Genomic DNA, 13,057 nt, shown 5'->3' with positions numbered 1-13,057 from the left:
CCCCCTTGCAGCCATTTCCAACCCCAGGAAAGGGTGGCCAGATGCAGTGAGGAAAGGAGAAGGGGGCTAAATTGCTCCCTTTCTCCCCCTGGATGAGCTACACTGACAGAAGAGGCAGGAAGAGAAATTTCATTCCCCCCTCCCTGCTTTAGCTTTGTGACTCATTTATCCATTCGTCTATATCAGGGGTAGTCAAACTGCGGCCCTCCAGATGTCCATGGACTACAATTCCCAGGAGCCCCCTGCCAGCATTCGCTGGCAGGGGGCTCCTGGGAATTGTAGTCCATGGACATCTGGAGGGCCGCAGTTTAACTACCCCTGGTCTATATCAACCCCACATCTCCAGGAACAAATTTTCTTGGGGTTAGAAAGGCCTGCTGAAGAGAGGGGAAGATTCACAACCAGCACTGTGTTCCACTGATGGTTTGCTGGATCCATCCCTTGAAACACCTGAGATTGCTTTTGGATCAAGCCACTAAAACACACACAACACAAAACGTTTACAGACAATAACACAGTTACTATAGTCCGTCAGCCAAAGGCACACTGCCTTTGGCAAGCCATAAAATCGAAAAATATGTTAAGGAATTTAAAGATGTTGCACAACGATTCTCCTAAACTAGGAGACAGCACACAAATGTGGTCATACTAAGAAAACAAAACAAAACAAAAAGCCCACACACACAACAAGAATGTCAAAGACTAGCTTTTCTATAAGCTTACACTGGAGATATCGGGGACTTCTGTCTTTCAACCATTGTGAAATCAAACAGCCCCTGCAAATGTAGCTGGTGTACCGAATGCTACTTTAATCAGAAGAAGGTAATTCCTTTAATTGACTAATCAGTGAAGCAGTTATTTTTTTTTAAAGACCCTTACTTTGTTTTAGTTTATAGAAAATTCTGCTTCCCTTCAGAAGGACAGGTTTTTGGGGAAAGCTCTAGTTTTATTCACACACCAGTGTAATTTTGTATCCTACTGTTCCCCACTCCAGGGTGATAGGTATTTATCTTACTACAAATGGAATGCATTATAATTCGCCACTAAGAGTATGGAAGCCTTATCAGTTAATAAAAAGTTGACCTTTAAATTTTATTTCCTTCATTCAGCCAAGTATGGTTGACAAAAATCTGAACTGTTGAACAGTCTACAACTTAAAAAAAATCACTGCCTATCCATTAAGTATAGTAACAATATTGTGCATTGCAATGAGTTAGGCTGTTAGCTTTTCTTTCCTTATCACTAAAACAATATAGTCCCCAAAGAGACCAAATTACAGAAAGAAATGCTGAATCAGAACAATAATTAATATTTATCTGGTGAATGAATGGAAATTAATATTCATCCAACAAACAGCAACAATATACGGTGCTACACCCAAACAAGAGATGATTTATTCTCTAATGCTGGAACATGCCCTCATCCTATTAACCCTTCCACAGGTTCACTGACAGAAACCTTGTTACTTACAGAAAACCTTGTAAATTCATTATCCTCTTCAAATTTAGTGTAAACCCATTAGTAATCCTATTTCACGTGACACCATAAAATGCATTTTCAACCCACTAAAGCTACCCAGGGTCATGCTACACAGCAGGCCAAATATGAAAATATCAGACTTCAGTCAAATTGGGAAGAAAAGGAGAAAAACAAATGCAAACCAATTCAATGCTCATGCGTTTCAAGAACCCTTCCCCTCCCCCTCCCCTCCAAATTTACTCTGGGAACGGAATGTTAATTGCACAAGTATTATTTGACATGTTATGCATGGCCTGCATTATTCTATAACAGTGGCCGTGATCCAGAGGGAGGATATGCAACATCCTGGCACGTGTTCAAGTTGTTTTTGGAGAGCTCCCCTCTCAGAAGGTGCTCCCACAGAGACCATTCTTTAAATTCCCTCAAGTTCAAACAGCATCGGAGAGATCTGGCACAAAAGAACCTTTTCAGAAGAAACAGGAGGTCATGGAGTTCACAGTCCCCCTCTCCCCAATACACACACAAACACACACACACACATGATTTCTTCTTTAAAAGGGCTCCTTGCAACAAATCCTACAAACTCCTAGGAGTAGTGTGTGGGCATTTTTCAAGACAAACACCAACAGAAACACCCAAGTGCATGCAACCTTCTCAGTCATGGCTGAAACACTCAACATAGGCAGGTAACTGCTGAAATGGTTAAAGAAGACAGAATACACAATTATATTCTCACAGACCGAGTTTTCATCCTCTTCTTCCAGTTCTCTCTGCTGCTCTTCGTGCCTCTTTGCCTTGATTTCCATGGCTTCAGTAATCAGGTCTCTTAGAATTGAAACTGGTTTGGCATTCTTAATAAAAGGATGCTAGAAAATAAAAAACAGCAGTTATATAAAAAGGAAGCCTACAGAAGACCTGGACATACAGTATAAATACAAAGCAGCATGTTAAAAACAACATGCCAATCAACTTCACAGAGAAGAGCATGAAAGAGCATTTCCCTTTGGACAACAATTAAAATCTGGAATAAGAGAACATATGATCTGTTTAACTGCTTTGCAGCTAAATAGGATTTTCCTTTTTTGTTTGTTTAGGTAAATAGCAACCATGAGAAGAATGTTACTACAAAACACAACTGCTTTACAGTTAAGGGTATAATTGTCCGAAGGAAATGTGAATTAGGTGGTAAATAAACAAAGCGATGATAGCCTGACATACAAAAGCAAACTTTTTAATGCATTCAAGTTACAGCATTTAATTCATCTTAACAAGCTGACAATGCAAATTAGCAGCCACTATGGCTTCAGCAAACCTGTATTTTAACATGAAATGAATCATTCAGCCACTGGTAATGATGAAATGTGAATGAAGCAAAAACGAAACCCTCAGGGTCGGCAAATTACTTTTATACTAAAAATAAATCCATTACTTACTTCCCTGTTTAAAAGCCAGTGTGAATGTTCGGGCCTTAAAGTGAATTTGGTGCTAGTTACGACACCTGCTGTCAGAAATCCTGTCCCTTTCCAGTAAGTTTCCCCCCACATATTTCCAGGTAGGACACATGGGCTTTAAAAAAACAATCAACATTACACTTTTTGAAAACTGGGAGGGTGCTAAATGGTCAGCTTGCCTCTGGTATCCTAAAGGTCCTTCGTGACTCCATGGATTAAGAAACAAATATGGCCATAAGAAAACGCTTTCTGTAACTTCAGCTCAAAAACATACTTTTTCATCAGGTTTCAGTGTGCGTAATGTCGTACACAACCATGATACCTGCCGTCAAGGTTGTGCTTATGGGACTTCCTAGGAAAATGATATCCTTTGCTAACAGTCATTGCCGCTGTGTGACTACCATGTAGAACAGGGGTAGGCGAACTGTGGACCTCCAGATGTCCATGCAGCTGGCAGGGGCTCGTGGGAATTGTAGTCCATGGACATCTGGAGGGCCACCGTTTGCCTACCCCTGATGTAGAATGTGATCATATGCACACCACAGGCACCTGTTCAATATTGCCTATTGTAACACTGAGGGGCAATGAAACTCCTTGCCTAATAACAGCAAAGGTACAACGGTAACTTTCATGTTCTGCCACACGATCAGGAGGGTTCGGCGCTTTTTAACTCCTTCAATGCTGCCACAGTCAGCTGTGAGAAGGATCATTCATGGCAGGTCAATTGCAAAGAAGATTTATTATTCTACAGCCAATGTACAGAAGAATAGGGCAGTGTGCTAGCAGCGATGCATCAGGACCCACAGAAGCGTACTATGAAATGTAATTGGAGCACCCATTTTCGTTCATGCCTAAAAGGATTAGAGTTTGCATTGCTCTCCCAACTTATCAAAGAGTAGGGAAGAACTGAAACTACAGTGTAAGCCCCATGAAAAAATGTAACGAGAGGTTTGTAAAGATTAATCTCTAGCACCAAGAGCAAGCAGATAAGCTTATTATGAAATATTCGGCTGAACAGTGAAGTATGGTAAAGATCTGGGAGGGGGGGGGGAGACAAGCAGTAGTGAGGGGATCAAATAAAATCATAGCAAGATCTGCCAAGTGCTAGAAATGGCCTAGGAAGATCCTGTTTGTAACAGGAATGAAAGAGTCGTACACTAAATGTAACAATGACTGACACTAGCAGCATTATACTTCGAGCCTAATTAGAGATTACAAGCAGCACAAGTTTTCCCCTGGAGAACTTGCAGTCCCTGGTGGCAACTCAAGAGTAAATGTGCAGGAAGGAACAACGCAAAGGTGAAGCCAGAATTCCTGCCTTCTCTTCTACACCGTTTTCAGTGGCTAAAACTGCTTGGGGGCAACCAGGAGAGGGGAGTGATTTGCTCTGCTGGGAGCCAGCATGTGCACTGAATGCTTGCACATGCTGGTGGTGACTCAGAGGGAAAATAATGTTCATACCTGCAGCACTCGTGCTGTTTCAGCTGCCAAAAAACAGCACAAGGAGAAGGCAAGAATTTCCCCTTCTCCAGTTTCTCCTTCTCCCATGCAGTGGTCACAAGCCAAACAGGGCCCTGCTGCATATTTACTCACAAGTTGCCACCAGGAACTAGCAACTACAGCATAGCTGCAAGTCCCCATGAAGAACTCGTAGTGTTTGGGTTCTCAGAAGAACCTGTGAAAGACCTGGGCACAGATTGGTCCAGCCAATCTCTCCCAGGAGATTTCTCTCCTTCCCCCTAAGGCAGGGGTAGTCAACCTGTGGTCCTCCAGATGTTCATGGATTACAATTCCTATGAGTCCCTGCCAGCAAACGCTGGCAGGGGCTCCTGGGAATTGTTGTCCATGGACATCTGGAGGAACACAGGTTGACTACCCTTGCCCTAAGGAACAGCTAAACAATGGAATGGGGGGAAAAAACAGTTTCCACTGGGATGGAATCAAGGCAGGCTTCCTCTGTGCCCTGGAAAGCCCAGAATAGCAGGGCCATAAAGGCAGACAGTCCAAAATCGAAGAAGAGGCATGAATTTCAGGCAGGTTCACTGTTTCCCAGTCTGAAGCAGCTACATACAAACCTGTAGGAGTTGTGTTGCAGTAGCTCTCTGCTCAGGGTTCTTCACTAAACACTTTTTCACAAAATCAGTGAATTCATCAGACCACAACTCCGGCTTCCGGAACGTTGGAGGTGGGTTTGTAGGAATCATAAAAATTGCCTATTGTTTTCAAGGGAAGAAAAAAAAAGGCTGTAAGACTATTAATATGTCAGCAAATTAAAACAATATGTTTTTTTCAGGCTGAAAACTGGAAGAAGGAGAGAGAGTTCACTCCAGTACCATTGGGAGAGAGAAAGGAAATTCTCAATACAGCAATCCCTCATTCAACTATACACCTCATGAGAAGGTTTTTTGTTTTACCTTCTCTCCGCTGAAAAGTGAACATGCTTTCTTGGTTATGCGCATACGACAAAGGTTGCAACGGATGAAAATCAAATCCCAGTTCTATACAAACCACTAAACAGGGGAATCAGCTGGATTGAGTGCTTAAGTACTGTGAAATAATCTAATTTGTTACATTTTAGGAATCCGTTCAGACAATTCAAACTTAATCTCGCAAAAAAAAAAAATTATACAGGACATTTGTTAATGCAGATTGCCTCTAACGCTATATTACACAGCCGCATCTCACAGAAGCCCTTGCAATCTAGGCCCTGCCCACCCCCAGAGGGAAATCAGACACAAGACTTGCTCCTCCTGGAAACGGAGATGACGCTGACATTCCTCTTGGGTGGTCTGTGGCATTTACAGTATTTCAGAATCACTGTGAGAAGTCGTGTTGTAGCAGTTCCTACATTAGCAGCACAACATAAGGGGGGGGGAGCTGTGAGATGATAGAATGTTCTTATTACCTCACTGCTAGCAGGGAATACTTTTTTCAATACCCTTCCTCCCACGTAAAGGACTATCCTACATGGAGTAAACTCACATACAAGAGATAAAGAATTAACATACATTTCTTGACAATACGCTAGTTTACGACATGCAGGGCTTGGGTGCTTTTCTCTGTACTGGGTAAGTATATAAAATGCCGCCGACCCCTTGCCATACCTGCTCTCCTAAACTGGAATTCAACCCTGCTTTAAAACCCACACTGATGGCGGGGGGGGGGGAGCACAAACTGCAATTTGTTCAGACATCTGGATACACACATTGGCCCATTATGCACACATTGGATAATGCACTTTCAATGCACTTTAGAAATAGATTATCCTGTTCTGCACAGGAAAATCTAGCTGCAAAAACAATGAAAATGCATTATGCAACGTGTGCATAATGGATCATTGTGGGGAAAGCCATGTTTTCAACTATTTTCATCCTCCACGGGAGTAAGGGAAATGAACGGGTAAGACAAACAATCTGCATTTGTAAGCTCTGTGGCAAACTAGTGTTTAGTTGTGCTTTAGTGTAACAGCTAATTGTGACCAGTGTGTGGGAGGAAAGGAAAATGGTTTTAAAAGTTACTCCAGTTTTGCAAGTGGAAAAAAAGCCATCAACATTTTATGATCAAGCATCCCACTAGATCAGTCCAAGTACTCCTGCTTCAAGAACATTTCAGAGAAACAATCATTAAGCTTCAAAGACAACGGACCACCAATCAAACTGCCTCACCTGATGCAACAAAATACCCTGGGTGTCTTCAGACCAGCATTTCATACAAAAGGAAGCAAATATCAACAATAGATTCCTCTTATAGCCTCAAACAGCCCATAAATCCAAATTAATTGTAAACCTAAAATTTAAAACATGCTGCAGGAAAAACATTTACTCCCAACCTTGACAATGATCAACTTTCGAACTTTGATTTGATACATAATCGCTTAAGTCAGCTTAATCTAGCAGTAGCTATCAAAAAAAAAAAAAAGCAGGGGGGGAATTGGTTTAACTACTGTTTATATGGTATCATCATCTTCATCGCAGAATGAGCTAAAGTTCTATATAGCAATTAACACTGACCTATGACACACAGTTCAGGAGAAACTTTACTACATGAGCCACCATATACAGGACCATTAAAGCAGATTCCAAAGCCTTCAAAGATTTTTATTTCACTTTACAAGGTTGCTGGGAATCAACCCTGCAGCAATTTTTGCCCCAAGTACAATTCTGAATTGCTTTTTATAGCCAAACAATTGGCCACATGAAGCAAACAAGCATTTCTTACAGTTAAATACTCAATACAGAAGATTAGCTGAGTTGCTAAGGACTGCACTGAAGGAGATGAAAATCCTACTCAGAGCCTGGCAGTAACGCTAGTAACAGCAACCCTGACATAAGGTGATAACGTAGAGAGACCCAGCTATCGTCTGGTCATGTGAGAAGATCTAGTCCATTGACATAACAGGAGGCGTCTGTGTGAGACCCACTGCCTAGTTCTAGAAGGGTGAGCTATTTCCTACATGGCCTCAAAAAAGCAGCAGAGACCAGAGGAGTACTTACCTAATGATTTGCATTCTTTTTACGAAGCAAACTTTTGAAGGGGGGTTATAAGCGATTTAACAAGCACACAAAACAACAACTAGTCATATTTAGCTCCTCTCTTTTGTCCCTAATGAATCTCAAAGCAACTTACACCACCATTCTCTCCTTCTCCAGTTTTATCTTCACAATCGCCATGTAATGATTGGTCATGCTGAGAGAGACCAACTGCTTCAAAACCAGCAAATGAACTTCTACAGCGGAATAGGGATTTGAACCTGGGCTTCTCAGATTTTAGACCATCACCTTGAGCACAACATCATAGCGACAACCAAGATGTTGTTCTGCTCAATGCCTCAATGGAGCAAGAAGGGAAAGGAAAAAGATGAGACATGCCTTTCTTGTTCTCCTCCATTTCTATTACTGCCCCAAGTCCCCATGATCCTTCTAAACTATGATTTATTTAGTTTATAGAGGGCTGCTTTATAGTTAAACAGCAGTAAAGAGAGTCTATGATGGATCAAATCATTTCCTTATTTCAAAGAGTCAGCCCAATCCATCTTCTTAAAAGAAATTGCATAATCTTCAGTGTTCACCTCACTCAGTTCCACAGAGATACGAACAAGAGCGACCTTAATCCATCCATTTTGCTATCACAACACCCCTTAATCCCAAATCACATCATTAGCTGATGCAGAACAGGCTGGGCCAGCAGCCTACCACATGAGCTGAGCCAAAAAGACCAAAAACAAAATCTACTCTCTTGAAATGTATCGTGGCTGTCATGATAGCCACACTGTTCTGAGCCACATTTGAAAACCTGCGCCCTTTTAAGTAAACCAAAGTTCCCAAGGAAAAAAGCTTCAGTGACCTCTGCATCTGGCCCAAGACCAGGGGTAGTCAAACTGCGGCCCTCCAGATGTCCACGGACTATCTCAGTAACTCCAATTTGTCATCAAAAGTTACCCACAGTTTGATTCTGCACCAAGCATCTGGATGCAACCTCTGAGTCACTTATAATGTGAGGGCCTGGGGGAAATTGGGAGCAGGTGAGGTTTTGCTTTTTAATTTTTCTATGAACAAACTGGAAATCTGGGGTTGGCATTGAAGAAAGCTCATGTGGAACATTTTCTCTACTGGAATAAGCAAAACACTTTTAAAAACAGGGTATTTAGTGGGTACCGTAAAAGATAAGTGGGTTGAATAATCTACAGGTTGGGATAACGATAATTCCCATGGATACTATATCCATATACAGCCTTTTTCTCAAGAATATGTTTATTGTATAATTTTTGTCTGCAATTAACCTGCTAAAATGTTACAGAATTCAATTTCAACTAATGAGGTAAAGAAAACAAATTATACTGGGAGCCAAACGAAACACATCTTCTGAAAAATCTTAATATTAAAAAAAAAAATAAACCGTATGTTTTTTATGAACAGTAGCTGTTTAATGGATTAATGAAGAAAGAGTGCTTGAAATTAATTAAATCACTGACTGGAAGTCATGCTAAATTTCAGCAGACTGATACATAACAATAAAACATTAGCTCAATACAAATGATACAGCAGAATGATAGGACATTTAATGTTAGAAGAAGAGATTAACATTAAAAATTATATTATATGTTAAGGACCAAACTGGGTCTCTCAAAAGTATACCATGAAACAGCCCTTTGAGGCCATTTAGTTTTGTAACCGTCACTTAATAAACAGATTATCAGTGCTACTTTTGGAGTAGATCAAAAGACTACTGAAACAAATGAAAAAATTGCAGTGACTTCTGTGAATACCCACATGTACCTCATGCCTCTGAAAACTAGTTCTATCAATGTAATTAGATACAAATTTTTACTGCAGAATTAGCCTTCAAAGGGAGATAACAGCTTAAGAATTGAAGTAAAAGCGCCAGTCCTTCTTCGTAAGATACCAATCCAGTTCTCAAACTTCAAAAAGGTTCTCATGAAATTCCAACTAGCTTTTTAAAAAACAGAATTACAGCATGCACCGATAGTATAGCTTTCCATAATTTATACTCAAATTGGAATGTACACTATTTGAGATGATGACCTTTGGATACTGTTTAACAATGATGATGAACTTAAGACAGTATAGTAATGAAACAGAAGATTGAAAAGATAAGCTGATAACCATCACATGATTAAGAGCAAAAATAGCACACGATAAGCATTTTTATCTTCACCTACAATATTACTCCTAGCAATTTCTGTACATATTTTATTACTCTAGAGGTCACATGAGCAAACATGGCTTTCAGAATTGTGTTGATACATACATGAGACCTTAAAGAGCCACAAACTGATGGTGCCAAGTTCACACTCAATGGTATGAGAACTGCGTCTTTAAAAGTGTGTAGAATAATAGGCTGAATAGCCCACTTCATAGAATCATACAGTTGGAAGGGACCCCATGGGTCATCTAGTCCAGTGGTCCCCAACCTGCGGGCCGCGAAGGCCATGGCGCTGGGCCGCGGTTCCCTCTCCCCACCCCACCCCCCGCAGTAAAAAACTTCCCAGGCCACAAGCTTGTGGACTGGGAAGCTTCTTACTGCAGGGGGGGGAGAGGGCATCAGGGCCGCACATGCACATCGCGCATGTGCACACACGCCATGCGCGGCCCAAATCGCGCGTGTGCGGCATTTCGCGCATGCACGATTTCGGCTGCGCATGGCGCATGCACGATGCGCTGGCAGGGCAGTTGCCCTGCCGGTCCCCAGCCTAAAAAAGGTTGGGGACCACTGATCTAGTCCAACCCCCTGCACTATGCAGGCCACTCACATCCCAATCGCTCATCTACTGTAGCCTGCCACCCCTTTCCCTTTCTTTCAGATTTGAATCGGATTGCTCCGTGCTAATGGGAAAGAAAAGCAGACAAAGTCCTCTCCTGTCCATCACTGTGGATCTAGCTGACCATATACAAAGTGGAATGTGAGGGCAGCATCCATGCAAAAGCAGCACACCTAGGCTCATCCTAATTCCCCCTTTTCACACTTTTGTTTGTTTGCTTTTCTTTCTCAGGTCAATACTACTATATGCTGATAAAGGCTTTCAGCTTTGATGCAGTAAGAATCTATATGATGCAATCCTGAAAGTTTTGTTTTGTTTTTTAAACAGCCACAGTCAAGGAAAAACCTGCTTCCTGGGCACGAGTAAGAGAAAAAGAAAGCTAAACATGAAGCAAAAACTACAAATAATGAGTGGGACAGATTATACCTTGTAAATTCTGAAGTGCAGAACTGAGCAAGAAGGATACCACATGGATGCCACTTGAAAGTTACTCTATGATGCAGACACCCCTGCATAATGAACTATGTACAGCCACTTACCATGTGGACTAAGTCACAGTGACTGGGCCCCTGAAGACCTGTGGGAAAGGACCTTCCATGGTGGTGTGGAAAAAGTGACCAATGTGCCAAATAATGTAACTTAAGTTTTTGTAAATCCCGACATAGATTGACTAAAACCAGCAGAGGCAAGGCTTCACAGAAGCAGCATCCAGAACATAAAGGTATTTTTTCTTTTCCTGTTCCAGATCAGCTCAAACTAGCAATGCTGGAGGCATATTACTTCCCCATAGAGCAATCTTGATCTCCAGTTAAATCACCTAGTTGCAGTTACTTGAGCTGAAGCCATTGCTAAACTCCAGAATATTCTCCTACACTCACCTCAACTCCCAGACACCAGTGAAATCTGTCCAGTCTACCAAGATTTACCTACACTGTCTACTTGGTGTTGATTATCTGCTTTCTTCTCAGATCATTGGTCTAGGGATCCAAGTACATGTCCATTATTCCTTTATGATGATGATCTGTAGCTAGAGCTGAATCAGCTTCTTATTCGATCCTCCCAACAACTGTGACAAGTAAACATAACATAAGCAATTTTTAAAAAAAGAAGAGATATCAACAATGCTGTTCTAAGTAGTTATGCCTTTCTAAATCCACCGAAGTCAGTAGACTTGCAACTCTACTTAGGACTGCAATGTAAGGTTGCTAAAATTAAAAGACCTCACTAAATAAAGCCTAAAATGATCTACAGCAGCCAAATGATCAAAGCATCTGTTCTGCAAAGTTTTTTTCGGCTTTGGCAGAGAAAGGAATCTCGAAGCTGGAAATCTGCCTCCAAGTACTGAATAAAGTCACTACTTAAAATCTATGCAGCACCTTAGAATATTTAGAGAATTTCTGATAACCCTGTGGGCTAGGATTGGTACCCTCATGGTAAAGATGGGTTATTGAAGCTGAGAGGGGCCTTTGCAAAAGTAAGAGGACCAGGCCCAATTTATCACTACTGTATGTTAGTTGCTACAATCCACCAACACACACTTCACACCTCAAATATGATAAAATGCCCTTTTCAGTCCTGGGCCCAACCTGGTGGAATGAGCTCCCGGGTGAGCTGCGGGCCCTGCAGGATTTGTCAGCTTTCTGCAGGGCCTGTAAAACAGAGCTCTTCCACCAGGTCTATGGTTGAGGCTGGGGTCAGTGAATTAGGGACATTGCCCCCCACTGGGAGTTGGGAAGTGTACATCACTCCCTTCCATTATCTTCGTTTATTTGATAGGGTTTGGGGATTTTTGCCATCATATGGGTATTTTTTAAGTTTTTTAATGGAGATTTTAATGGGGTTGAGACTGTTGTGACCCGCCTCGAGCCTATAGGGAAAGGCGGGAAATAAATATAACAACAACAACAACAACAACAACAACACAGAAGTCTTAATGTGGCACCTAAAATTAAGAAGAGGCCAGAGTCTTGCAGCTCAACACAAGGTTAATTTTACAATTAAAGAGAGAAGAGAAGTTATTTTCTGATTCTCAAAAATCCAACCTTTACAGGGTACCCAGCAGGTAAAATAGTTCCCTAAATGTGTTTTGTATCTTCAGATTTATCAAACAGAGAAAATTTTCCAGCTTTCTCCTTTCCTGTACAAGAAACAAACTATGTGATATTTTGTTTGTGTTACAATTACACTAATTCAATGCAGGTCATTTGCTTTTTTTTTACTAAGTCCAGATGACGTTTACTAAACTAAACATGAGACAATTAGCTTTGAAAAAGTAAGGGTTCTGATCACTGTTGGGTAGGTCATACAGTGGCTACATACTTCTATTGTCTTCATTAACACCAAACAAAGAAATTGAACAATAAAATCATAGCCCAGTAGCTCCTTCGAGACCAACAAAGATTTATTCAGGGCGTGAGCTTTCGAGTGCAAGCACAAGAGTGCACTCGAAAGCTCATGCCCTGAATAAATCTTTGTTGGTGTTAAAGGTGCTACTGGACTCTGATTTTATTGCGCTACTTCAGACCAACACGGCTACCCTTCTGAATCTAAAGAAATTGAAAGTAATATTTCTGCGGGGTGTGGGGGGGGGTGTTTCTTTTTCAGCTTTTAATGTCAGCCAATAAGAAATAACAGAAGCTTTTATAAAATATTTTCCACCCTACAGCTTGTCTTTAAAATGCACTGTTGGTCCCTCTGGGACAATAACAATGCAATTGGCACTTCCATTTCAAATGTCAAGTCACTACGCAACTTACAGGCCTGTTGATTTGAAGCTACTGCCCTACAAAAGAAACACCCAGAAGCCATGATTCAATGACACTGAACAACCGGAATGATCTGAACCTGT

The 13,057-nt window shown here is 41.4% G+C and overlaps 1 protein-coding gene across 1 annotated transcript in view; it reads right to left on the bottom strand.

The window, feature by feature from the left end:
* The window catches only part of STK3 (serine/threonine kinase 3), a 126,739-nt gene that overhangs the window by 68,567 nt on the left and 45,115 nt on the right, over positions 1–13,057 (bottom strand). Inside the window, exons 7-8 of the mRNA XM_077351822.1 lie at positions 5,006–5,143; positions 2,220–2,345 (exon numbers count right to left, since the gene is read on the bottom strand). Coding sequence (XP_077207937.1) covers positions 2,220–2,345; positions 5,006–5,143 — 264 coding nt within the window. The remainder of the gene's footprint in view (positions 1–2,219; positions 2,346–5,005; positions 5,144–13,057) is intronic.

Source organism: Paroedura picta, chromosome 9, assembly GCF_049243985.1.
Source record: "Paroedura picta isolate Pp20150507F chromosome 9, Ppicta_v3.0, whole genome shotgun sequence".
Lineage (NCBI taxonomy): Eukaryota > Metazoa > Chordata > Lepidosauria > Squamata > Gekkonidae > Paroedura > Paroedura picta.
The sequence above is the reverse complement of the archived record's forward strand: the minus strand, read 5'-3'. Positions and strand labels throughout refer to the sequence as shown.